Source organism: Vespa velutina, chromosome 13 (assembly GCF_912470025.1).
Source record: "Vespa velutina chromosome 13, iVesVel2.1, whole genome shotgun sequence".
In the NCBI taxonomy this organism is placed as follows: Eukaryota; Metazoa; Arthropoda; class Insecta; order Hymenoptera; family Vespidae; genus Vespa; species Vespa velutina.
Window position 1 is genome coordinate 3,721,875 of NC_062200.1, and position 26,550 is coordinate 3,748,424.

Here is a 26,550-nt window from a genome sequence, read left to right on the forward strand (position 1 = left end):
AATTAAAAAATATCAACTGCCAGTCTAAATATTTGAAATTAAAAGTTACTATGTTTTTTCAAGGTACTATCATTGCAGAAAAAAAAAAAAAAAAAAAAAACAAAAAAAAACAAAAAGGGAATAATATAGACATTCCATCAAAGCTATTTATTAAGACGAAAGAAAATAAAAAGAAATTGAGAATTAAACAATTGTATTTTTCTTAAACAAATGTACGTAGAAATTATTTTCTAGCCTTTTCATAAATACAATTTTCAAACGCATCGGCACATTTTATATGTGTATAAAAAATATTATTGAGAGAAATATTATTAATCTTGTAGCTTTTAAAAAAAAAAAAAGATACTTTTATCGCAATTAATTGTCATAAATATAAATTCATAAATCTGTATAATATATAATGTTTTTAATATTGTAAATAATATAATATAAGTGCTTGGATAAAAATTAAATTATCACGTATAATTATATTATAAAAATGTATAATTCGTTGTAACTTTGTTTTTATTTCATCCATGCAATAAATAAGAAGTATACATTGAATAGGTATAACGAAATGAAATGAATTCAAATTATGATCTATTCTAGAATATATCAAATTCCCATGGACATTATCCAAATTGTTCTAACATTTCATTCTTTTATATGTGGTTCACATTTTATTCTATTAAGCGAATATACAATTGTCAATATAATTATGAATTACTTACCATGCCATTCTGCTTTAGTATAACCTCTAACGACCGGTTTGAAGGCATCGTTAGTTTTATCATGAATATTAAGTAACATGTATTTAAACTTTCCATTTGCATCGATATCTACGTCAGGAACTTTATTAAGTAATTCGGACATCGTGGCAAACCACCGAGTATTAATAGAAGCTCCTAGGAAAAAAAAAAATATAAGTTGTGCAAGATTATCTGAATAGATCATATTTTTTATATCAACTTATTTATAATCATCAAACTTTATCAAAACGTATAGAGCATAGTTTAAAAATATTTTTAATATATCCATTAAGAGTTGTTATTCGATAAAATTTGAACATACCCAGTTGTTTAATAGACCCGGTAATTAAAAACTGAAGTATATATGCATTACTCTTCAAAATCATATTTCTCCTAAAGAACAGATGATTTCTAAACTAGCGACATCTGACGAACAATTCAAATATTAAATATATATGATTGACCATGAGATCATAACCTAAAATTTATTATTGTTTATTTTGAAATATATTTGTATATTACAAGCATAAAGAATATAATTTGAATATAATTTATAGAACATAATATATAGAAAAACGTTAATATTTATTTTATAAGTAAAAATGATGTTTCCAATACCTGCCAAACATATATCATGTAAAGCGAGCGTGGTTTGGAATTTATTAAATGGTGTATTTGTTATATATAAACCAGCATTAACACATTATTTAGCTGTACGAGAAACTATAATAAAACATTTATGTACAGGTAAACGTAATTCTAATAAAAATAAAATTATAAAGACAGTTCTGTTTGTAAAGAAAAATATTTTTCTATAGATTTAAATGAAATGGAAGTTAGACCACCTGATAATTATGTAATGATTGAAGGAAAGACAAATGAAAAACTTGAAGTTGTTGTCCGTCCTAATTATGGTGATAATCAACTAGTTGTTGGACCTCGTTATCAACCTAGTGATATTAGTTTTTCTTCTGCAAATCATTTATACACAGATAGTTGTGGTGTTTTAATATGCGGTATTAACAGTGGTAATTTATTAATAAAGAAAATTAGAGAATCAAAACCTTCACGATGCTATAGACTCAAAGGAATCTTAGGCCAGGCAACAAATAATCATTTTAAAACAGGTAAAATAGTAGAAAAATCTACATATAACCATGTCAGAAGAACCAATATTGACAAAATATGTGCCTCGATGCAATCTTCTCATCAAAAGAAAATGTTTGAGTAAGCATTAATTTGTATACTTATATATTATATATATATATATTTTTTTTTTAATTTTACAATATACTCAAATATATTTTAATATTTTGTTAATATATACTTTAAATTAATATTTTAGATTATGTGGAGTAGATATACAAAGTCAAACTGCATATGAATTAGCAGTACAGGGTTTAATTAGACCAGCTAATTCCGAAATTCCTGTATTATATGAAATAAAATGTATAAATTTTGAACCTCCTGAATTCACACTTGGTAAGATTAGATTGTTAAATTAAAATGATTAAGATAACTTATATATTTCTTGCAATATTTTAATTTTATTTTAACATATTTAAATATGTATATATTATTTTTAGAAATTGTTTGCATCAATGAAAATGAGCAATATTTAAAAACGTTAATTCACGAATTAGGTTTAGAACTTCGTTCTACAGCTACTTGTACACAAATACAATGTTTTAAATATGGATTATTTGAACTACAACATGCATTATTGTCTAAAAAGTGGGATATAATATCTATTCTAGAAAATATGAAAGTATGTGAAAAAATATTAAAGGAAAATGATTATTTAATAAACCAAACTAGTCCCATCTTGATAAATAATAATGAATAAATTTTGCTTAAATGGATGGACATATATAGTGTATATAATAAACATCATCACGAATATATTTTGTAATATTTAATATACATACATTTTTCTATGGAAAGACAATAGAATTTATATATTTTCTTATCGTATATCACATGTAATGTGATTTTTATCTAATTTTGTTTATATTAATTTTTTATTCGAAAGTTTTCATAAATATGTAGAATATTTTTAATAATTTTCAATGTACTATTAATAATTTTGTTCGATTACTATAATTTTGTTACGATTATTAAATATTTCATAGAATGATAAGAATGATAAGAATGTATATATATATTTTTTTTCTTTTTTATGTTAAAAAAACATAATTATAATAATAAAATTTTATTTCGATTATAAGAGAATTAATATATCACAGATCTTATGTTTTACTATGACTTCTTTTACGATGTTGGCTAGAATCTGAATCATCAGATCTATCACTGAATCTAGTAAATTTATCTTTCATTTTGTGCTTATTTGGCCATTGTTGCATCTTCATACTTTTTGCTATTACTCTCTTCTGATGATCTAATTGTGGAAATAGATCTAGAAACAAAAAGGAAATTGTATAACGTAATAAATGATAATTTATATAGATAGAGAAATTCATAATAATTAAGATTTTTTTATTTCTTCATTACCTTGGCTTTTCTCAAGGGCTTCTTTAGCAGAATTCATTTCTGCTTCTTGAATACTATGTCCTGATGCCTTAGCTAATCTTTTTCCTTGAAAATACACAGCAACTGTATAAACTCTTGTATTTGTTGGTCCCTTACACTCAATTACTCTGTAAAAATTTTAATACAATTAATCCAAAAAAAAAAAAGAAAGAAAGAAAGAATTAGTTGAAATTTTACACATTCATTCGTATTTACTTGTATACTGGTATGTCTGGTTCACCACCATCCATTGTTCTTAAAGTTAAACAACATTGTTGTAATTTGCTCTTAGGATCATTCCAATCTTGATTCATAATAAAATCTTGTAATCGTGGAAAGAAGCATACATCACAGAAAACATGACAATATTCTAAACCTTTGTCAACATATAAAGCTCCTAAAAAAGCTTCTAATAAATCTGCTCTATCTTTAGTTTTTAATTCAGCTTTTGGATTTCCATAAAGAGCATACTTTGTCATTCCTAAATCATCGCATACAACTGCTTGTGTTTTATTATTTACAAGCGAACTTCTTAGAAGCTGTTCGAAAATAATTGGAAAATAATTAATGAGTTATTAAATAAATATACAATGTAGATATAGAATACTTACAGATAAGTGTCCTTCATGATGTTCAGGAAAAAACTTGTACAAATATTCTGAAACTATAAGTTGGAGGACTGTATCTCCTAAGAATTCTAAACGTTGATTTGAACCAAGTGTTAAATTTGTATATCCGATACTACGATCAGTAAATGCTCTTGCTAAGAGACGAATATGACTGAATTCTATACCAATAGATTCTTCAAATTTCGTTAATTTCTAATAATATAATAATGTTTATGAACAGTTAATAAATAATGAATTTTTAATATATATATATATATATTTATTCTTCTATCATACCTGTAGTAATTCAAAGCTTGGAATCCATTGTCTATCACCTGTTGGTTCCTGTTCCTGCAAAGGATGTTTAGGATAATTCACCCAAATTTTGGCAAGATCTTCTTCATCTTTGAAAAGAGTTTCACCAAAAATTCTGTCCGCAACTTCTATTCCTCCATCAAGAAATAATGAACCCATAAGTGCTTCAAAACAATTTGCCATCGCATGTCTTAATTCTAAATCATGACATAGATCACTGCCATGCGCATAAAGCATATATTCTTCTAAATTAAGTTTTTTTGCCAAAACAGCAAGATGTTGATTCTGCACAATTGCTGCTCTATATGTAGCTAATCCGCCTTCCTCTAAATCAGGAAACATGTGAAAAAGATGAATGGATGTTAGAAATTCAACAACTGCATCTCCAAGAAATTCTAATCTTTCATTATGTGCTATAGAAGATTCTGTTTCTCGTCTTGCCCCAAATCTTGACATTATATTTATTAATGTATTTATACCACGTTTACGTGTATTCATATAATGTATTCGACGATCGCCATATTCTGGCTGTCTTATTCCACAATTAGTTAATGAATTTCTAGCATGATCTGGATTTGTACCAAAGTTTTCCCGATAACTGGGATGAGTTAAAGCAAGTTGAAGAAGATATCTATTTTTAAACTCATAACCCAATGTACGTTCAAGATTATCCAAAGATTTATGAAATCTTAAGTGACATACAAGTACAGGTATTAACATAGCATGTTGTACTATGTCACACATAATGCCTGTCCTATAAAAACCTTCAGAGCTTACATCAACGGTTACATTACGTTTCATTTTACTTTGTGTTCTTAACTCTTGTAATTTATTCTCTTTTGCTTCGAGTTTTCTCTTATCCTCAAAAGATGGTTTAGGCATGTTAACTAATAAATGCCGAAATTTAACGTAATCTCTCCATGCTTTTTGGTAACTAAAATGGAAATAAATAATAAAAGAATAATAACGTGTATTAATGAAATAATTTAAAAAAATAATTGATTGAATAATACTTACTCCGCATTTCCAGCATAACTAAGCTGTGGTGGTCTTATACCAAAATGTACAATTTCAGGATAACCAATTACTCCTGGCGGTTGATCAACTTGATTTCTATCTAGTTGATCCACACGAACACTACATGGTTTCTTTCCAGGATATGTTACAACCATTCCTTTTACTTCGTCGGCAAAATTTTGCCATTTATATTGCGGCATTTCAATTAACCTAGGTAGATCTTCTGGATCTATTAAAAGAGTACTACTTTTTATTAAATAATTTAAAACTTCATTCATAGATAAAATTTCTTGCCCATTATCTGCTAAATCACGTACAAATCTTGGCATAAAGTGAAATTGTCCACAGCCAGATTTATCTTGGGCAGCTTGTAAATCAAAATCTACAAGCTCTAATATTTCCCAGAATAAATATGTTTCTATATATAAAAAAAAAAAAAAAAAAAGAAAAAAAAAAAAAAATAAAAAAAAAAAAAAAAAAAAAAGAGAGAGAGAGAAAAGAAAACATACATTATGATAATAATATTGAATATAATTGATAATAGATATTAAAACTCAATATATACTTACGAAAATAATCCAATTCTTGTATAGTAAAATTTTCAGGCAATTTTTCATCTATATAGAGAATTGTGTATTCTATGTTAAATCTTATTACTTTGCATGTTGGTAATTTTACAAGAGGAAAGTGCGATAACATAGAAAATCCTTCAAATATAAATTCATGTTCATCGTGTTTTATAATTGTTGGAGTTTTAGTAAGAAAATTAGTTGGAGGACTGATTGTAATTCGATAATGATATAATTTATCGGCATTATTTGAGTTCAGATTGCATTTATTTATTGCGCCTTCGCCAGCATAAATTCCATGCCTTATACCAGATCTTCGTGATTTGGCACTACATCTACATAATGGTCCATCATTCATCTATGTAAAAATGAGTAGTTTTTGTTAATAGATATGATAAAAATAAAAGAATTATTTTAAATTCATCAAATGTTACCTCTCCAGGATCATTAAACCACATTTCAGGATGTAATCTTTGAGGATGTTGCTTCTTGGTCATTAATTCTTCCATTGTTCTGTCATCCTCATCCATAGAACTGTCGCTGTCTGATGATGAACTACTACAAGCTTCTGATTTATGCTTACAAAGACGTGCTTTAGTTTTTCTTGGTGGTGGCTCATATGGAGGCTTCAAAAATAATATAATATAAGTTAAATTTGATTTATTATAACTCTCTTTTTTTTTTTTTTTTTTTTTATTAAATAGTCATTTATCTAATATCCATGAACATGCCTGTAATGCACGTGCTGCTGCTGCTCTATCTATAAGTATTTCTTTAAATAAATCGCATAAATCACGCAATTTTTGTGTCCCCTTCATTATTTTTGGATTAGTATCATCTCTTGTATAATATAAATCTGCTGGTGCAGTACGAGTCCAAATTTTACGTTCGTTTTCCATTATACCTTCTGGACCCATTGCCGATAATTCATCCATTTTTCTTTCCATATCTTTGCTGGTCGCGCAATAATTTCGCCTATTTGAATAAAATTGTATATAGATTTGCTTTTCAATATACACAATTAACATTCTATTAGATTTACTTACCTATATTTTTCTAGTAATAATTCTCGTTCAGTTGGACACTTTGTTTTCAACACTGAACTACTACTATTTGGACTAACTGTTTTAGAGGATCGATAATCTGGAGATCTTGATCTTCTTCTGCTTCTGCTACTTACGTATGATCTTTCAGAGGATGATACATGACTGCTATATCTTCTATATGAACATCTTCGTTTGGAATCTCCATTATCATGAGAATAATCTCTTGAACTTGATCTATCTCTTTTATATTTATATTTGTCCCTTTGCTCTTCATATCGTGATCTACGCGGTGATCTACTAGATCTAGATCTATTTTCAGGAGTTTTAGAACGTTTTCTATTACTTGTATGACTTCTGGATGATTCAGATATACCGTTATATCTCCATTCAGACGTTTTGTTTTTTTGTGAACTTTCCAAAACCATTTGACTTTCTTTTTGTGATATATTAGCTTCAGACCAAGATGTAGCATTATTTTGCATTGTTGACCAACTTGATGAGCTATTAGTATTCCATTCATTATTAAAATTATCAGTATATATATTTCTAGTATTCCAATTTGAATTAAAATTTTCTGTATTAAAATTCTCAGATTGAGAAAATGACGATGGGTAATAATTCTTATTGCATTGCGTTGTTGATTGATTCGAAAACGAATCATCTGTATATGTGGTAGCTGTATTATCTTGATACGTAGAAGGAACAGTATGAAATGACATAAATTGATTCGTTGGCTTGTCTTCTGGCATAGCCGTAACTGGCATATTATAAGAAGGCGGAGGCTGATTAAAATTAGTTGGAGGGAAACTTGGCGGTGGTTGATTAAAATTAGGAGGTGGAAAATTCGATGACGGTATAGAATAATATCCTACATTTTGCATTTGTGTAATGCCGGAATTCCAAAAGTACTGCTGTCCAGTATTTGGTGGAAGGTTTGCCATTTCTTACAATGAAATTTACCTAGAAGTTTAAAAGTTAAGATCAAGTGACAGAAAAATGATTATTATTTAAAAAAAATTTTAAATATTATTTAAAAAAAAAAAAAAAATATCGTGTAAATAACTTTATATTCAAAATAAGTTATATAATTATATTATATTTATAAAACGTCATTAAAGAGATGGCGTATAAACAACTTTATGTCAAAATAGGTTATGTAATTAAACTATATATAAGAAACGAGAAATAAATATTAATATAAATATCATTGTTTCTATTTTTAAAGATAAAGCATCGTTCTTATAATTTTATATTATCATTACCTTCTACTAATCACTGAAAAAATGCACAGTATCTATTACTAACACTTATTAAAAGTATCATTAACAAACTACTTGCTTAGTTTTACTTTTTATTTAAAAATTGTTTAACTCATCTTTTCACTGCATTTAATAAAAATGTAAAAACTACATGGTTTTTTTTTTAAATACACCTCAATTCTTTACAATCAAAAATTACTTCGGAAAGTCCATCGCTTTGTAAAGCATATCTACCCAAAAGGTAAAATCAGTGATACCAACTTATTACTTACAATCTACTTATAATTATACTTTTCATTTAAGATTATTCAGTTTTATAATGATCATTATTTATCAATGAAAATAGACGTAATTCTAGGCTGATTTTGATGAACAAGGTTTGATTTTAAAGACGAACATTTAATCTAAGACTCAACTTTATCGAATGTTTCAAAAAGCTTTTTATTTGCGAATAAATTATTCTCGAAAAAAAATATCATTCGTTAACACGACTTTTTTCAAAGAAAATAAAGTCTTTTCAAAAATTCGAAAAATTGGAGTCCTAAATTAAAACCTTCGTTTTTAAAATGAGATCTTGTTCATCAAAGTCGATCAAGAATTACGCCTCATTTATCTCAATTACCTCTCATTGATGGCATAAAATCATTATAAAATCAGTGATAATGAACAGCCTTAAGGCTAATTGTAAATTTAATTTATTGTAATTTTAGATCTTATATTTCAATTCAAACTCGAGTAATTAATGAAATAAAAATAATGTATTGATTACAAATTCATAAATAATTTTTACAAAAGTTGAAAATTACGATGATTTGTAGAAGTTAGAAAGAAATTAATTAAAAAAGTAATTAAAAAATAAATTATCGTATATTTATAATTGACGCATGATTAATATCGATTTATTAATTCATTAGAAAAATTTCTATGATTATGATTAAAATTGTATTAATTTTTATATATAATTTAGATAGAAAATTTTAGAACGTTTAACGTTTGAAAAAAATTTTAATAAAAATTATATTTGACAAAAAACAAAACAACATATTATTAACCTTGCATAAAATTTTGTTGCAAAGAATAAATATATTTATTTTAAGAAAGCAAAGACGAAATCAATTTTTTTTTTATAGGTATATAAACAAGTCGTAAAGTCATAGGACATGCGCATTAGCGACAAACGCACATGTACACAAATACAATATTCAGGCGGCTTGCTTAATGTTTGTTATGGATGATTCATTTGGCTGGAAACGTTCGCAATGGTGGGACTTCTTTTATTCGTAATAAATATTTGTTATTTTACGTTGATACAATATTCATTATAATCACGCGTTGTGTATATTTATTAAAAAAAAAACAAAAGGATTGTTTAATATAATGCATGTTATAAAACATTTAGCAATCAATTTGTTGAAAAATCTAATTTATTATTACGCATCCGTAATAATAGCATCGTATATAAAACGTATATAATATTTTCTATTTTCTTATATAATAGCACGCTAATTCGACTTCCTTTTCGTTTTATATTGCATTTAGAAAATCATAATATAGATAATATAAATGATTGAAAACCTCCATATTTTATTTTAATTTTATCAAAAACATCTTATATCTGTTAAAATTGAAAGATAAAAATAACGAGAATTGTATTACTTTTAGTTTCGTAAGATTTTTTTGTCTTTCTTTCTATAAGTTCTATAGTTACCGGTAAAAACAGTATTTATAATTTCTAGCAGCCATATTTGATTTAGTCATAGAATCCAACATGGGCGTTCCTTTTTGTCGTCTGCAAAGTGTCAAATGCTTTGTGTTTTTTAAAGATGGACGGGATTAGTGATACGTTATAATTAAAAATAATTAGTACAAAAGTTTTAAAGAAAGATCTGAATTAATGAACATTGTTTAATATTTTTCTGTGATTACGTTATTTTTATCGACGAAAAACGTACATTTCTTATGTACAATAGTCATCCGTAATACGATATACATATACAAGGAGATTCGAGCTGATATATATCAAAGGTTTCTGTGATTCAATAATTAATTATTATAAAAGAAATTATCGTAATTTTATTGTAATAAATATATGTATTAAAGGAAGATATTTGAAAGGAAGATAGTGCGTGTAAAAAGCATCGAGAGAAGGTTATGCTTGTCGTCAAGTGAAAATTATATATGTGTGCGTGTGCGTGCTACCATGCTATTTATTCGTTTTTAAATGAATGACGAACGGACACCGAATTACAAATAATATTATGTCGTCGAAATAAGATAACTACTATTTTAAATCATCGTACCTGGATATTCGAATTAGCTGATTTTCTTTATATATAAAAACAAAAAAAAATATTGAAGAAATAATCTCATTGTATTGAAAATTATATGACATTACAAAAAGATCTACTCTTTTATAAGAAAAGGACGAAGAGGCTGAAAGAGAAAAAAAATTTGTATTATTGTATCTCATAAGTTGATTCAAAGATATATATAAAATGTCTGGAAATAATACAATGACAGCTGATACACTCAGAAGTGGGAACATACATAATCGTAATTCACAAAGATCTACACTTTTAAAAGTAGTGATTTTGGGTGACGGCGGAGTTGGAAAATCTTGTCTTATGAACAGATTTGTATCGAATCGTTTTGATGAATATAATTTTTACACTATCGGAGTAGAATTTTTAAACAAGGATATAGAAATCAATGGCGAATCTTATACTTTACAAATATGGGACACTGCAGGGCAAGAACGATTTAAAACATTAAGAACTCCATTTTATAGAGGTTCAGATATTTGTCTTTTGACTTATGCCGTTGATGATAGAACAAGTTTTAAAAATTTGGCTCTCTGGAGATCAGAATTTCTTTATTATGCGGATGTCGAAGAAGCATCTACTTTTCCATTTATAGTTGTGGGAAATAAGGTATGTATTATAATACATAAAAGGATAAAATTGTTTTAAATTTAATAAATTGATATTCAATTTCTTCAATCATAAATATGACTTCTTCAGGTGGATGTTTTGGAATCTGAAAAACAAGTAACCACAGAAGAAGCCAGAGCATGGTGTGCAGAAAATGGAGATCCACCATTGGTCGAAACGTCTGCAAAGGATGCAACAAATGTAGAAGCAGCATTTGCAGCTGCTGTTGCTGCATGGGCACGACTGGAGGCTAGATTAGAACATCCGTTAGTAGAAGATACTGTCGACCTTTCTAAACAGCTGTCTCCGCAACGTTCCAGTTGCTGTATGCCTGTCTCTGGTGCTGAGTAGGTTACAGATTTGAATTTTAATTATTTTTTTGTTTTTCACTGAAATAATGCATGAAACATTTTCCCCAAGATCTACATTTGTGACCAGCTAACTGAAATGGGTGGTATGAAGATAGACATGATAAGAAATATTTATGATACGAATCAACATTTTTGGAAGGAACACTTAGAGTTTGTTTGCATTTGGAAGGAACATAATGCGTCTCAAATTGAACTAATCCCTAAAATGGTGTTTACTATATTTAGGATGTATAAGGACATTGTACCAAAAGATGTAAGAGATTTTTATTTTCCTTGATTTCACCAACTGACAGTCCATTTTCTTTTGTGAATTTTTCTCCACGAAACAAAATCATTTTGTAACTTTATTCGATTGAAATGAGACTATTATTAATTTTTGATTAGGTAATTATATTTTATTTTATTATTTTTATGTTTTTTATCTAGATTCTATGTTTAAAACACGCTTCTTACACGTGTCGTGCTTTTTCTTCTAGGTCTAACAAAATAATTTGAAGAGAATCTTGCCAGCCTTCAATACTCGGTTAATTACAAGCCCAAAGTTTCTATAAAGACATTAGAAATAATTTCGAGTACATCCATCAAAATATTTCAATATAATGTTTCTTGTGTGTTATATGAAATATGTTAGATATTCTCAAGAAAGATATTTATGTTACTAAAGTTTTGCACAAATCTTACTTAACAGGACTGTTAGTTAATTTGCTATTCTTCTAGTATGTGCTCTGTATATCTATCTTCGAATACTTTACATAAATTGTAAAAATTCACATGTAAGATATGTACCGCTGAAACATTGAAAAAAGAAAAAAAAAAAAGAAAAAAAAAAGGATGATTTATAATATTTCAAAATGTGCTTTATACAACTCGTGAGCTATTGACAGTATTTTAAGTGTTATACACATTATTGGCTTGTGATAAATATAGTAATAATAATAATTATAAATTGTTTTATTATGTAAGACAAACATATATAAATTGTAATTTAGCTTCGTAACGTAAATTTGCCTTATCATTGCAGTATAAAATGAGGAGCAGTATAATAACTATATTTCTATTTATGATATACTCCTTTAGATTATCAATATATATGTATATATGTATATATATGTGTATATATATATATATATATATATATACACACATATACACACATACATTTATATATATGTATACATATTAATTTGGCATTTGTATGAGATGAAATGCAGAGTATTTTGCGCTAACTGTTTAACAATTTTCCTACAATAATAATAATAATAATAATAATAATAATAATAATAATAATAATAATAATAATAGTAATAATAATAATAATATAATAATAATAATAATAATAATAATAATAATAATAATAAAACAAAGCTTTTTGGATGAGTGTGTACATATGTGATACATTCTTAAAGCAATAGAACTCTACTTCAAAGCTTTAGAAATGTGTTATGTACTGCAAAGAGAAGTATATAAATTTATTGTATGACAGATTGTTCTTAAGCGACAAAACTTAAATCAATTCTGTACACAATGTGCATGCTGGTGCTTTTTGTATAGCTCTATGTGAAACCTATAAATTTATAATAAAATAATGAAGTATTAACTTTGGTCATCGTCGAAATCCACATAATTATGAACAGATGTTATTTTTAATTTATAGAAAAAAAAAGCTAATTTACGAATTTATGTTTATTACTTACCCTTATGATGGAATTAAAATTTTGTTTATACAATTTAAAAGGTTTTAAGATAGAATTATCAATAAATATTTATTTAATTAATATTTATTTAATTGAAAAAAATATATGAAGTATAGATGTCTTTTATTGTAATATTTTTTACGAAATTTCCTTCGTATGCTTTACAAATCATCTTAATTATTTAATTAATTAATTTAAAGTAATAGCTCAATTCACAAAACTGCAATATAAGTTATTTTATACATGTATCTTCAATACATACTTATATTCTTTTTCAAATATTAATGTAACAAATAGTCTTTACAAGTCTCTCTTTAGCAAATTATAATTATTAAAGTAATAATAAAATGAGGAATGTGATTGAAAAAAAGATATGCATCTCACACGATACACGCGTTTCTTATTTAAATGTTTTTAATATTTACAATAATATAAATATATATATAATATTATATTTTATATATTATCATATAATTATATATATTATATATATATATATATATGTAAATGTATTTATGTATCTTACATAGAAATATTAAGATTCTAGCTCCCTGTTTTCTTTTTGCAAAATTATCATAATTAATCACATTGCAATACATTTCTAATTCTATTTTTAAAAATAAGTCCCATTCGGTTTCAGCATAACAGCAAATGTGCATATCTGTATTCAATAGGATACAATTAAGTAAGATAATTGTACAATCATAGTTTATTTGTGATTCTATATATATATAATATTTATAGCTGTAAAAATCTTTTAGTTGAAAATCAACAATTTACTTTCAATACTCATGAAAGACTTCTTGCATAGAACCACAAAATGTACTAAGTTGTTTCCATGTACATCTCATACACTTCTATCTCATGTTGTATTTGATTTTGGATATTTCCTTATTTGCAAAAAGAATCATCATACAACATAATAATATATACAATGGAGCATTAGAAAAACTGGATTATGCCACTATATCAATTATTAATGACAATGTTCTGTAACATCCACAATTACAGATTTCTTCCATCCAAAAAGGAAGTAACCAAGGGTAGCACCCAATACTACTGCGAAACAGAGCCAGGTGTTGAATGTCATGAAGATCAGCATTAAAAAGTAAGAAAGGATGACTTGTATGATATGCAGGAACGTTTGGAAACAATGCATCCATGACAGCATTGTGGGCCTGCACACATATACAATTAAAATAATATTTATATATATATATGTGTATATATATATATAAAAATATTTATATAAGATATATAAATATATATATACAATTTATAAATAGATAATATACATTAATAAATATGCAAAACCCATTGAAGCTAGCAAGAAAAGTAAACAGAAATCATTTGCAATGCAAAGCTAGAAAGAAGAAGTAATATTTTGTTTTGTATCGTAATTTCTTAAATATTGAACATTCAATCGCCTTATAGAAAATAAATAATAAAATAGAAAAGAATCTACATTGCAGAATAGACATGCTTGATACATTATAGGAACGACAATGAAAAAACAATTACAAAAGAAAATAGTATTTAATTGTAAAGATTTTTTTTTTAACAATTGACAACATTCATCAAGACATTGAACGTGCAAAATTGTTAAAGAAAAAGACGGTAACGTCGAAAAGATAAGCATTACTTAGAGAAGAGAGCTCATTGTAATGAAATATATTGGCTAATATCAAAATACTAAAGACATCACATGGAACTGTAACTCAATAAATTAAAATTTAGCAGGCCGTCAAAATATATTTACTTACGGCCGTTTATGGATTACCTCACCGACCATACTAAAAAGGGCAAAATGGATAAGCTAATTAAATAAATATTGTTTGTCGTATAATTATACTTAATATACAACTAGTCTACATACATATTAATACGTAGAAATTGGAACTCACTGGACAACTCTATTATCTTCAGCAACAACATTTTTCTCTTGAGGCATCGTAACGCTTCTATATTGTAAGGAACTATACGTTTTCCAGAAAAGATATTCCCGGTAATACTTCAAACCCTCATAAAGAGTAGCCATAATTATTATACCAATCATGGAACCAACGAGACCACCGATCGACGTTATTTTCCAAGATTCAAATAGTACAGTCTCGCAGTAGCCGCCATGAAAAGCCATCTAAAAATATAAAATTGAGTCCTTGTGAAAAAGGAAGAAAAATGATTTTCCTCATTAGTGATTAATGATATAAATACGTACCGACATACCATGCATTCCCATATTACTGCAACCACTCGTAGCAGCTGCTGAGCTCTGCACATTACCCCTAGCCATATGATCCATACCAGCATGATCCATACCAGCATGATTCATATTTGCATGGTCCATATTTGCATGGTTCATATTTGCATGGTCCATATTTACATGATCCATGCCAGCATGGTTCATACTCCCATGATCCATATTTTCATGAGACATATGAGCTGCATGAGAGAAATTCATCTTTAACTTTATTACCGTCGAATGATCTATAAAGGGAAAAAAGAAAAAAGAATAATATCAATTTGTAACTCAGAAATATTTGATAGAGCTATCTTATTATTTCTTATTTCACTAAAACCATTTTTCAATCATTCATTTCATCAATACTATTATTAACAGTTTGGTAAATGATTAAAAAAAAGAAAAAAAAAGAAACCATTTTTCGTTTTAATATCTAACCAGAGATAAAAAAAACATCAAAAATCCGTTTCTCTGAAGTTGCCAGCTTGACTGTGGACATTGTATATTCGTAAAGAGAGAGAGAGAGAGAGAGAGAGAGAGAGAGAGAGAGAGAGAAACGGTTCATGACTTGTGTGATCATGCAAGCAGAACGAAGTGCTACGATAAAAAACAAAGTTGGTAGAGACTTTCTAAAGGAGATCTACTGATGATAGGACTGACGTCGTGTTTTTTTTACACGGACATCGAGCGAACATTCCATTCTAATGCTAAGGTAAGAGAGAGAGAGAGAAAAAGAGAGAGAGAGAGGGCAAGATATAGAGAAAGAGAGAACGTTACCTCAAGTATTACTCGAAGCTTGGTTGCAATATCGAAGAAGAAACTACGTTTATTTCGCGCTAAATCTACGAGATATACACGGATATAGCGATTTTAATGTGATACGAAATAATAAACAAGTTATTCTCTCTCTCTCTCTCTCTCTTTTTTCTTTTTTATTCTTTACTTTCTTTTTTATTATTACTTCTTTTATTAGCAAAAATATGATTTCTTCGTAATATAACCTCAGAAAAGAGAGAAAGAGAGAGAGAGAGAGATGGAGAGAGAGAGAAAGAGAGAGATAAAGAGAAATAGAGACAATTAAACTCATTCTTAAACGAAATATGATATGTTTCGAGGATACTTCAATTATGTTTGTAAAATTATACCTATGAACGAAGGAAGTACGAAGAGATGATCAAAAAGGAAATATACATATGTAGATAAAAGTGTCAAGTAAGGTTTAAGATTCATTTCTCATTTCATGGTTAAATTTTATAAATATGTATATCCTATTTGAATTTGATTTATACATAACTTAAAAAATTTATATATATAACACAAAAAAAAATGAGATTTCGAACTTCCGATATTTTTTTTCCTTTCTCTCTTTTCTTTTTCTATTACTTCATTCATTTTCTATTAATGCGCTGATCCATTGTTAATAAGCGAAACTGTTTTGCTAAGTATTTTCTTTAAAAATTTGTTGTTATCTAAAAAGATACGACATAGCAAACAAACGCAAACATCATAACCACGCATACATACATACATACATACATACATACATACATACATATATAAATATATATATATATATATATATATATATATATATATGTATATATACATACATATAAAAATAGTATTTATAATTCATAAGAAACGTAACTGTTCGTGCCCTAATTATATATTCGGTTTTAATTAACAGTCTTTAACGAAAAACTGATATTATGTGTATTCATTTTCTACGAATTATTAGTAATATACAAATGTTAAAATATTTACCGAAATGTAAAAATTTTTATAAAACATAAAATGAACATATATATATATATATATATATATATATATATATATATATATATATATTATCCTCAAACTAAAACTTAAAATTAATATCAAAAATATAAAATATTTTTAACGACTAAAAAAATAAAAAAAAAGAAAAAAGAATGATAATTCAATTTTGTCGATCTAACCTTAAAGAAATCTTGTTATATATTTCATTGATACAAAAGAAAAAAAAAAAATCGGTTAATCCAAAGAATTCTCTATTGCTATCTCTAAGTAAATCAAACAGCGGAAAGGAAAAAATATAAAAACGAAGGAAAGAAAAAAAAATAGAATTTTTTAAATCGATGCCAAGAAATAAGAAAGGTGACGCCTACTTTCGTTCTCTCTCTCTCTCTTTCTCTCTCTCTTTCATTCTCGTTCTCACTCTCTAGTCTTATCCACTGATTAAACATCGGACATATTGTTTCATATATGTATAAGATTACAGTTACAAGCGCATTGTCAGCGACCTTTGTGAAGTATAAACGTTTGATAAATTGTTTATTGAAAAAAAGGAATGGTAGGAAGAAACAGAAAGAGTTGAACGGTTTATTTTTAACGCTATTAAGATAAATACGTTACGATTAGTTATAAACGATAACTCATTGCGACAAGTCGGATTAATTTCATTCGAATTTTTCCCGGCAAAAATCTCATTCGTCATTAACGAATTAAACCAATCATCTTACTGATACGTATATATCATCACGATGTTCTTCAAGGAATTACAAATATAGAATTTCTTAGGTTAGGAATAATGAACGAAAAAAAAAAGAAAGAAAGAAAAAAAAGAAAAAAAAAGAAAAAAGAAAAAGAAGAAAATACATCAATAAAAATAAAAATAAAATGGCGATAGAAGTCCCATTGTATCGTTTACGTTTTCGTGACGCTAACGAAGTTATTGGAACTGTGTTGAGTTAAAAGGGAGAATTGCAGAAAGCACGGTGATAATTAAATGCACATACCTCGTTACGAAGGCATAATATACGTGGTGTGTGTGTATATATATATATATATATATTTCTCCAATTGGAGATAACTACCAAGATAATTTATAAATGCTTTATTATATGGATTATTATTTCATTATTAATTATTAAACTAATAATTATAATATAATAGTAGAATAATTGACACATAAATCACACACATACACATTAATATTTATATTTAATACTTTAATTATATACTTTTTTATATTACATATAAATATATCTTTTTTTACATGAATTATTATTATTAAACTATTAGATTTTAATATAATTTATAATAAAGCATTTTTAAATTATCTCAGCAATAATGTATATATATATATATATATATATATATATATATATATATATATATATATATATATATATATGATTATTAAATATATATTCTGAATAATAAAACCATGTTTTATTCTAGCCAATAATATTTTTGTTCCGGAAACCACGGACAGTCGAAGTCACCGATAAAGATATCGTTTTGTGGTTAAAAAAAAAAAAAAAAAAAAAAAAAAAAAAAAAAAAAAAAGAAAAAACCAATAAAAACAGGAAAAAAGTGGTCTCGTTAAATTCTTCATTTAGTACGTTAAAAAAAATATCCATTTTGAATCAATTATTTTTCCATGACAGAAAAAAAAAGATAATATATATCTGCATTTAATGTAAATAAAATCGTTGTCATAATTATGGATAGAACAATTAGTATTTACATAATATTACGTATATATCTAGATTCACGTATTCCTATTTAAAAGTAAATAATGGTTTAAAGTCAAATTTGTAATTAATCCTTGAGAATGTTAGCAGAATGTTTATAATATATATACATTTTATTTTTCGAAAGATAAAATAGATAATGAGGATAAATATTTTTTCCATATTACATTCATAATTTTTTCGTTAAAGTCATGCCGTAGTAATAAATTACGATAAATTTAATGACTAATAGTTTTAATGCCTTTTGTAAAATAATCTATGAGATAACTGAATGACCGATTATATATACAAGATGTCCAAAAAGCATGAAACCAAACTTATATTACGTATTATTGAGGATAAATGGATGAAAAAAGTTCATATAAATTTATGCCCGGAAATGCTTTATTGAAAAGATATATGCTTTTAAAAAATATTTATGATTTATTTCCATTTGTCGAATTAATGATTGTCAAATACTTTCTTTTGGTTTTTTTTTTTTTTTTTTTCATATATGTATTATATAATTCTCAATAATAGTTATTTACATGTCCTAACCTTTAGATTTCATTTATACATCTTATGTATAATGAGGAATTCTAAATGCGTTTATTATTTATTTCCAATACAGTTGGAATATTTTAAAGAGTTTGACAATCATTAATTCAACGAATGGAAGCTTGCATTCTTACAAAACAAAGATATTTCAAACTTTTCTTATAACTGTTATAATAAATCATAAATATTTTTAAAAACATATATCTTTTCAATAAAGTATTTTCGGATATAAGTTTATATGAACTTTTATTATCTATTTGATCTCAGTAATACATAATATAAATTTGATCTCATGTTTTTTGTATACCCATATATATATATATATACAAAATAAAAATCAATTTTAATTTATAAACAAACAAAATAATACAAAAATATAAAAATAAATATTTACGAATATTTTTTCACAATTATTAAAATATTATAAATAAGATGATAAATGCTATTAATAATAAGATTAAAAAAAAAAAAAAAAAAAAAAAAAAAAAAAAAAAAAAAAAAAATATTTCGAAGAAAAAAGAAAAACGATAAAAAGAATGGAAACATAACCTCAAAAAGAGGATAGAAGCTAATTGTTAATATGGTGGGTTAAGGAACAAGGAAGGAGGAAAAAGACTTCATAAAGGACCTTCGAACGAGCAGGACCGCAATTTGTCACGCCACAGGAATCTCTAATATTGAAATTCCAATGTTCCCTAGTGGATATGAGTGAAAACTAGATAGATAAGGATATAGATAAAATGAAAGAGAGAGAGCGAGAGAGAGAGTTCATAATAAGATTTCACAGTAAAATGGGAGAAAGGGATATATCGAAAATTATCGATCGTTTTTATTACCAATTGAGATTCATTAGTGAGTTTAAAAGGCAGCCATCATTAGCGATGGTTTTACGTAACTGGGCATGGCAATGGAACGAGAATAAATAATTGAAGGAAGCAAAAAAAAGGTTTATATATATCGATCTAACGTGTATATATCTGTGAATTTATTTGTTCAATACAACAAACAATTATAAATAAGTATGTAAGTAATTCGAATAGATAACGAATTTTTAGCATTCTAGTTACGTATACAAAAAAAAAAAAAAAAAAAAAAGAAAACAAGAAGAGAGTATTGATCAATGGGAAATCATGAAAACATTCAACTATGTATATATTATTGATATATCAAATATATATATATATAAACATAGATACATACATATACGTATTTACGCATATGTATAATATGCACGTACGAGCGCGCGCGCGCACATACACACACACATACATACATACATGTCATGAACGGTTTCTATGCACTTAGGAAATACGAATTACTCGTCGTAGGGTAGGGACAATATTGGCGTCAATTGGATCAACTATAGCAAATCGTTATAAATTAACAGGAATATATATGGTATATGAGGGGTTCCAAAAAAAAAAAAGAAGAAAAGAAAAAAGTAGAAAAAGAAAAAAAATCCTTCTTGATCGATAAATTCAATCTGTCTCACCGTTTATGTTCACGTGTATTTTTAACGATAAGAAAAGGGACTGAAAAAAAACCAAGTGAACCAGTGAGCAAGTGAACCAGTGAGTAAGTGAACGAGTGAGCAAGCGAGAAAAAGAGAGAGAGAGAGAGAGAGAGAGAGAGAGAGAGAGAGAGAGAAAATTAAGATCTAGTTTTCAATATAAGTTCCGTTCCAAACAGTGTAGAAAGTGACCGCATTTAGTTAAAGATATTACGATTTAAAAGACTACGGCTGTAGTAGGAGTAAGTGAAAATAAAAAAATATTATGTGAAAGGAGTGAATAAGGGTGGGTAAGTAGGCTTGGAGAGGGGGACGGAGAGGAGAGGAAATGGGAAGGGTAAAGGAGCCAGTAACTGATTGTGTGAGAAATTTTACGATACATTCACCTTTTATCGATACAAGGTGTTTCTTTCTTCTTTTCTCTCTCTCTCTCTCTCTCTCTCTCTCTCTCTGTCGTGTTAACGTCGGACATTTTATTGATAGACCGCAGTGAATGCTGTTTATTATCGCATTAGAAAAATCATTGTATTTGATTTAATTGAAATCATTTATTTGTTTTTTCTTTATTCTTTTTGTTAAAAAAGAAAAAAAAAAGAATAAATAAATAAAATGAAATATTTCATGTTTTACTCCCTTTCAAGATCGAATAATAATAAAAGATACGATGCGAAGATCAAAAGTAATGAGAAACGAACGAATTCGTGCGATTTTTTTTTCAATGTTCTTAGAGATACACATATGTATATTTATATGTATATGTATGTATATATGTATGTATGTATGTATGTATGTATGTATGTATGTATGTATGTATGTATGTATGTATGTATATCAAAATGTATAAGACACATGTGCGCAAAGATACGTTTTACAAATATGTAATACAAGTACAATTCCATATGCACTGTGTTTGATAAAAGGAGAAATCTTGAAAATTTTGTCGATTTATAGTTTTTATACGATTTCAACGAAAGGAAAAAATATCTATTATTGAAGATACATTACGTGACACTCATTAAAAGAACTGTAGGCGTTTCGTTACGAAATAAATTTCAGCTTTACCGATGGCTATAAGAAACATGCAAAGACAAACAGACAGAAAGACAGAGTGAATGTGTGTGTGTGACAGAGAGAGAGAGAGAGAGAGAGAGAGAGAGAGAGAGAGAGAGAGAGAGAGAGAGAGAGAGAGAGAGAGAGAGAGAGAATTTTTCTATCTACATATGTATATATATATATATTTTTTTTAGTACAAAATGTCAACAAAAAAAAAGAAAAAATTTGTTAATACTCGGTACTCACCGTATTTTTTATGTTCGTTCGTTTTTCTTTCTCTTTCGTTCCCCCTTTTAAAAAAATCTCAAGAAATAGATTTTAGGTTATATTTCGTTCGTCCCTCTTAGATAGCAATGAGTTTTATAACAAAACGTAAAATTGCAGTTCCCTCGTGTTCGACTGTTCGCCTTCGTGTCCAAGTCGGATCTGCGAATTTGTGGTTAAGAGCGAGTTAACGCTCTAGCACGGACACTCGCAGATCCCCTAACAAACTGTACGCCACACTATTGCTCGCCGCCATCGCTCTGAATCTGAAGGAAAAACGAATCAGAGAAAGAAAGAAGAGAGTGAGAGAGAGAGAGAAAGAGAGAAAAAGAGAGAGAGAGAGAGAGAGAGAGAGAAACAATTTTTTTAGTGTGACGCGTACGTAATCGCCAATGTAAACACGTGACATTACGTTAAAGTAATGTTTAGTATTGACGAGAGATGGCGACAGTTTCGAAAACAGTTTTTTAAACGGTATCTTTTCTATCAACTAATTCAACTGGAATTTTTATAAATAATATATAACCACATCGTTTAAATTAATAGAAAATATTGCTGTGGTTATTGTCATCTTTCATCTTTTTTTTTTACCTTTTCTATAAAATTGTTTATTCCTCCAGTGTGTCATACGGTGTAAGTATTGATCTTTCGGATCGACTGATTCTCTCTCTCTCTTTCTCTTTACAGATCTCTTTCTCTTACAAAGATGTAATTTTTATTAATGTACAAAAGTGTGTCGTTGAAATTAATTTATTTAATAGAAAATATTGTTTTTCTTTTTTTTTTACTATTTCATACGTTTCAACGTGTAAACGTAAGATTCTTTTTTTGTTTTTTAACTAAGTAAAATAGAATAGTGGAATATATTGCAAGAGATAAATTTAAAGTGATCATTCATTTTAACAAATTTATCATTACGTTATATAAGTGTTTAAGGGACAAAAGAGAAAACAATATAATATCAAATATAAAATAAGATTTTATTTTTTTACAAAAGAGAATATACGAAATGAATTGTTCATGTTTAAAATATAATTCGTTCAGTATCATAACCCTTTAGTTCTTAAAGTATCGTTTCAGATGGCGCCAGATTACAGTTCCGCTTCATTCACTGTTTCCTTTTCTCTCCGCAAATCCGTGGTGGCGTCAAAAGCTTTACTATTTCATTTGTATTTACAATCCATCGATTAGTTTACATTGTTTATCGTGTGATTCGGTTGAAAAGTTTCGTCGAAAGTGTGTGATAGAAAATAGAATATATCGTTAGTTATTATTATAGTTTTATTATTATTTAATATCTTAATTGTTCATTATGTCGATTATACCATTATGGCCGAGTTTACGACCAAGAATAACGGATCCTTTGTGGTTCGACGCTGATAGTCCCGTTGACGAAGAATCCGAAGTAACTGCTTTGGAAGCGGAACATCAAGCATGGGTAAATTAGGATATATTATTTTCATTTGTTAACAATCTTTTATTCAGAATTAACAATTGTTTTGTCAGAGAGAACATGTCCGTGTACAAGGATACGATCATATACCGATCGGGAAGACAGTTAGTGACGTAAGTTAACCTCACTTTATTCTCACAAAACTATATGTATATATATATATATATATATACATTGAAGATAAATGACATTATTTTTATTTGTATTATTCCTATATAATTATAGAATGATTGATAAATTGTAAGCTTTATTCGAACGATATATATATTTCTTTTTTTTTTTCTTCGTGATATATATTTCACCAATTTCGCAAAAATGGAGGAGTGTATTTTTAATCGCTCAAACATTTCGTTTATTGGTATTATATATTTTTTTTTTCGAATATTAAGAAAAACGTAATAATTAGGAAAAAATTGTACGAAGAATTGTATGCGATTATGCGAGTAGATCGAGCAGTTATCCAAGGAGTATTTATAATCGTCATCAGATAGATGCTTACCGACAATTGGAAATATAGGAAAAAATAATAAATGTATTATTCTCACGGTTATTCATTTTAATTATATAACAATTAAAGGATAACTAATTAATATTTTTTGCTCTTTATTTATTTATTTATTTATTTATTTATTTTATTTTTGTCTTTCTTTTTCAATAACCATGATAATTCTTTTTTGTAACGTGCAGTTTAGAGGATCAGAGGAAGAGGAAGAGGAGGAAGAAGAAGAGGAGGGTGACGGTGAGGAAGAAGAAGAGTCGGACACCCATGAAGAAGAAGAGGAAGAAATAGATGAAATAGACATGGAAGTTAGCTACCCTCATCAACCTCAAAGATCTAGTCCAACGGACACAGTGACAGATCCTGTGTCCATCAGAGTGGTCAACAGTGTCAATGCGCATACTCCTCGTTATACTTAATTAAGATATTGCATTTCCTGATTAACGCGACCGATCGGCTCTTTTAGCTCGTACGTCCCGTTTAATTCCTAACTAGGATGGGCAATTAACGTAATAGAAAAAGAAAACGAACAAAAAAAAAAAAAGAAAGAAAGAAAGAAAAGAAAAAAAAAAAGAAAAGAAAATTATTTATCTTCAGTCGAATAAACTTAATTTAATATGTCCATTTATATAACTTAATCTCTATATTGTATGCATATATAAGATTTATTTTATTTTATTTTATTTATTTATTTATTTATTTATTTTCTTTTTTCCAATATTTTTCTATTTCATTTTTATATGTATATATGTATATATATATATATATATATATATATATATATATATATATATATATATATTTTTTTTTTTTTATATTTTTTTTTTATATTATAAAATTTTCTGTATGAAATATTAGATAAAAGTTTTTATATATCAAAAATTCTATATAAATTGTATAAAAACTACATATATAAAAACAATAATTATATATATATATATATATATATATATATATATATATATATATATATTTTTTATATATAATTTCATAGGAAAAAATAAAAAAATAAAGAAAAAAAAAAGAAGAAAAAAAGAAAAAGAAAAAGAAAAACTTTTCCATTAACAGCTCGTATAAAAGAATACGTGACAATTGCGTGAATTCGCGTTGGTAACAACGACCTTTAGGAAGTATCGAGTAAGCTAACTTGTTAGTTTTCGAGCGATCAGCATTTCGGATATGAATCGTGTTAGGTCAAGAACCCGTCCAATGGAAAAACTCTCTTTCTCTCTCCCTCTCTCTCTCTCTCTCTCTCTCTCTCTCTTTCTCTCTCTCTCTCTCTCTCTCTCTCTCTGTCTACCCCCTCCTTTCTTACTCATCGTTTGTGATATAGTTACCTGCGTATATACTTTTATATATATATATATATATAAATCGACAGAAAAGAAATTTTAATTTAGATAGAATACATTCCCACGACATCGGGATAAACGATCTCAACAATTTTACTATATACACGAACTAGAGTTTGTAACATCACAAATAATGTTTTCATATACATGTATATACTCTTCCATGTTAATACTATCTCTCTTTCTTTCTCTCTTTCTCTCTCTCCCTCCCTCTCTCTCTCTCTCTTTTTTTCTCTTCCATTCGTATGTACGATTATAATGTACACATACGATTATCAGTACTCGAACGAGAACGGACTGGTGTTTAACGTTTGACATTGTAGTCAACGAAAGAGAGGTACATCTCTTCGTACCGGTATCGATCTTTCTCGCGAAGTGCAGCTCGCGTTCCGTTCTCCCCGATCGAAGGCAAGGGACCTACTCCTCTCTCTCTCTCTCTCTCTCTCTCTCTCTCTCTCTCTCTCTTTCTTTCTCTCTCTTCCCTCTTTCTCTATCTCTTTCCTTCTCTCTCTCTCTCTCTCTCTCTCTCTCTCTCTATCTCTCCTGAACGTCGTCTTCATCTTTCTCTTTGGAGAACGGGGCAAGTCGGTAACCCGCCTCGCTGGCAAAGGGCCGTGGAACCGCATCATGCTCGAGCGGGACACTCTCTGTACACTCCGTATACCCACCTATACTAGGTGTAAGTACACGCGAGAATGTATGATATAGCTATATACAGCGCCGGCTCTCTCGGCGTGTAACTGAAGTAAAGCCAGGTTGGTGCCCCCGCTAGGGTGAACGAACGGGTACGCTCAGGCAAAAGCGAACCCGTGTGCCTCCTCCTCCTCATCCTCCTCCTCATCCTCCTCCTCCTCCTCCTACCCTTCTTCCCTCCCTCCCCGAAGAGCTTCTCTCCTCTCCACCAACGGCCTTCTCCCCATCCTCCTCCTCCTCCTCCTCCTCCTCCTCCTCCTCCTCTTCTTCTTCCTCCTCCTCCTCCTTCGTCTTCATGACTCTTTCTTGAACACTCTGATGTTCCTACCTGACGTCACAACGCAATCATCCAACCCAAAAATT

General features: G+C 27.9%; 7 protein-coding genes across 13 annotated transcripts in view; 4 read left to right on the plus strand and 3 right to left on the minus strand.

Moving 5' to 3' along the window:
- Window positions 1-135, plus strand: part of LOC124953975 (phosrestin-2-like) — a 41,573-nt gene extending 41,438 nt beyond the window's left edge. For 2 of the 3 annotated variants that reach the window (XM_047506113.1, XM_047506112.1), the window contains one exon: window positions 1-135. This exon is cut by the window's left edge and continues 1,036 nt beyond it. The gene's annotated coding sequence lies outside the window, so the exon portion shown is untranslated. The other variant, XR_007102394.1, reaches the window with a different exon arrangement.
- Window positions 1-1,530, minus strand: part of LOC124953978 (14 kDa phosphohistidine phosphatase-like) — a 52,235-nt gene extending 50,705 nt beyond the window's left edge. The window contains exons 1-3 of one of the 2 annotated variants that reach the window (XM_047506116.1): window positions 1,347-1,530; window positions 1,051-1,206; window positions 711-884 (exon numbers count right to left, since the gene is read on the minus strand). In XM_047506116.1, coding sequence (XP_047362072.1) covers window positions 711-884; window positions 1,051-1,114 — 238 coding nt within the window. In that variant the 5' untranslated portion in view covers window positions 1,115-1,206; window positions 1,347-1,530. Of the gene's footprint in view, window positions 1-710; window positions 885-1,050; window positions 1,207-1,346 lie in introns of those variants that run through there. The other variant, XM_047506117.1, reaches the window with a different exon arrangement.
- LOC124953977 (mitochondrial mRNA pseudouridine synthase Trub2) lies at window positions 625-2,592 on the plus strand. The gene is made up of 4 exons (XM_047506115.1): window positions 625-1,475; window positions 1,547-1,955; window positions 2,074-2,210; window positions 2,315-2,592. Exons 1-4 carry the CDS (start codon window positions 1,331-1,333, stop codon window positions 2,572-2,574), a joined length of 951 nt encoding a protein of 316 aa, XP_047362071.1. The 5' UTR covers window positions 625-1,330; the 3' UTR covers window positions 2,575-2,592.
- Window positions 2,593-2,924: 332 nt separating this feature from the next.
- Window positions 2,925-8,306, minus strand: LOC124953731 (ribonuclease 3). 3 transcript variants are annotated; one of them, XM_047505547.1, is made up of 11 exons: window positions 8,075-8,306; window positions 6,813-7,772; window positions 6,498-6,741; window positions 6,201-6,392; window positions 5,767-6,124; window positions 5,198-5,426; window positions 4,163-5,114; window positions 3,869-4,078; window positions 3,474-3,796; window positions 3,240-3,385; window positions 2,925-3,144 (listed from the first exon to the last, which is right to left on the minus strand). In XM_047505547.1, the coding sequence occupies exons 2-11, from the start codon at window positions 7,751-7,753 to the stop codon at window positions 2,978-2,980; spliced, it is 3,762 nt and encodes a 1,253-aa protein (XP_047361503.1). In that variant the 5' UTR covers window positions 7,754-7,772; window positions 8,075-8,306; the 3' UTR covers window positions 2,925-2,977. The 3 variants fall into 3 exon arrangements, with proteins under 3 accessions (XP_047361503.1, XP_047361500.1, XP_047361502.1); XM_047505544.1 differs by having other exon boundaries at window positions 5,198-5,615; XM_047505546.1 differs by having other exon boundaries at window positions 5,198-5,615; window positions 8,245-8,272.
- Window positions 8,307-9,772: 1,466 nt separating this feature from the next.
- On the plus strand, window positions 9,773-11,491 carry LOC124953639 (ras-related protein Rab-9A). The gene is made up of 3 exons (XM_047505312.1): window positions 9,773-11,001; window positions 11,092-11,348; window positions 11,422-11,491. Exons 1-3 carry the CDS (start codon window positions 10,567-10,569, stop codon window positions 11,441-11,443), a joined length of 714 nt encoding a protein of 237 aa, XP_047361268.1. The 5' UTR covers window positions 9,773-10,566; the 3' UTR covers window positions 11,444-11,491.
- A 1,673-nt stretch (window positions 11,492-13,164) lies between these two features.
- On the minus strand, window positions 13,165-22,474 carry LOC124953640 (high affinity copper uptake protein 1). Of its 2 annotated transcripts, XM_047505314.1 has the most exons (5): window positions 22,173-22,474; window positions 15,285-15,553; window positions 14,971-15,203; window positions 14,830-14,859; window positions 13,165-14,244 (listed from the first exon to the last, which is right to left on the minus strand). In XM_047505314.1, exons 2-5 carry the CDS (start codon window positions 15,525-15,527, stop codon window positions 14,043-14,045), a joined length of 708 nt encoding a protein of 235 aa, XP_047361270.1. In that variant the 5' UTR covers window positions 15,528-15,553; window positions 22,173-22,474; the 3' UTR covers window positions 13,165-14,042. The 2 variants fall into 2 exon arrangements, with proteins under 2 accessions (XP_047361270.1, XP_047361271.1); XM_047505315.1 differs by lacking the exon at window positions 14,830-14,859.
- A 649-nt stretch (window positions 22,475-23,123) lies between these two features.
- On the plus strand, window positions 23,124-24,820 carry LOC124953641 (anaphase-promoting complex subunit 15). Its single transcript, XM_047505316.1, has 3 exons — window positions 23,124-23,628; window positions 23,697-23,756; window positions 24,331-24,820. The coding sequence occupies exons 1-3, from the start codon at window positions 23,503-23,505 to the stop codon at window positions 24,559-24,561; spliced, it is 417 nt and encodes a 138-aa protein (XP_047361272.1). The 5' UTR covers window positions 23,124-23,502; the 3' UTR covers window positions 24,562-24,820.
- Window positions 24,821-26,550: the final 1,730 nt, after the last annotated feature.

What these genes read in the sequence shown, in the direction of transcription:
- LOC124953977 (XM_047506115.1), top strand. Translation starts at nt 1,331, where the DNA reads ATGATGTTTCCAATACCTGCCAAACATATATCATGTAAAGCGAGCGTG. An exon ending in AATAAAACATTTATGTACAG is followed by an intron (nt 1,476 to 1,546) that starts GTAAACGTAATT and finishes ATTTTTCTATAG; the next exon opens with ATTTAAATGAAATGGAAGTT. An exon ending in CATCAAAAGAAAATGTTTGA is followed by an intron (nt 1,956 to 2,073) that starts GTAAGCATTAAT and finishes TTAATATTTTAG; the next exon opens with ATTATGTGGAGTAGATATAC.
- LOC124953731 (XM_047505544.1), bottom strand. Translation starts at nt 7,753, where the DNA reads ATGGCAAACCTTCCACCAAATACTGGACAGCAGTACTTTTGGAATTCC. An exon ending in CAAGCTTTGAATTACTACAG is followed by an intron (nt 4,079 to 4,162) that starts GTATGATAGAAG and finishes TTATATTATTAG; the next exon opens with AAATTAACGAAATTTGAAGA. An exon ending in ATCATGAAGGACACTTATCT is followed by an intron (nt 3,797 to 3,868) that starts GTAAGTATTCTA and finishes ATTTTCGAACAG; the next exon opens with CTTCTAAGAAGTTCGCTTGT.
- LOC124953639 (XM_047505312.1), top strand. Translation starts at nt 10,567, where the DNA reads ATGTCTGGAAATAATACAATGACAGCTGATACACTCAGAAGTGGGAAC. An exon ending in TTATAGTTGTGGGAAATAAG is followed by an intron (nt 11,002 to 11,091) that starts GTATGTATTATA and finishes TGACTTCTTCAG; the next exon opens with GTGGATGTTTTGGAATCTGA. An exon ending in ATGCCTGTCTCTGGTGCTGA is followed by an intron (nt 11,349 to 11,421) that starts GTAGGTTACAGA and finishes ATTTTCCCCAAG; the next exon opens with ATCTACATTTGTGACCAGCT.
- LOC124953640 (XM_047505314.1), bottom strand. Translation starts at nt 15,527, where the DNA reads ATGAATTTCTCTCATGCAGCTCATATGTCTCATGAAAATATGGATCAT. An exon ending in GAAGATAATAGAGTTGTCCA is followed by an intron (nt 14,860 to 14,970) that starts GTGAGTTCCAAT and finishes TGCCCTTTTTAG; the next exon opens with TATGGTCGGTGAGGTAATCC. An exon ending in GAGGTAATCCATAAACGGCC is followed by an intron (nt 14,245 to 14,829) that starts GTAAGTAAATAT and finishes ATATGTGTGCAG; the next exon opens with GCCCACAATGCTGTCATGGA.
- LOC124953641 (XM_047505316.1), top strand. Translation starts at nt 23,503, where the DNA reads ATGTCGATTATACCATTATGGCCGAGTTTACGACCAAGAATAACGGAT. An exon ending in AAGCGGAACATCAAGCATGG is followed by an intron (nt 23,629 to 23,696) that starts GTAAATTAGGAT and finishes TTGTTTTGTCAG; the next exon opens with AGAGAACATGTCCGTGTACA. An exon ending in TCGGGAAGACAGTTAGTGAC is followed by an intron (nt 23,757 to 24,330) that starts GTAAGTTAACCT and finishes TGTAACGTGCAG; the next exon opens with TTTAGAGGATCAGAGGAAGA.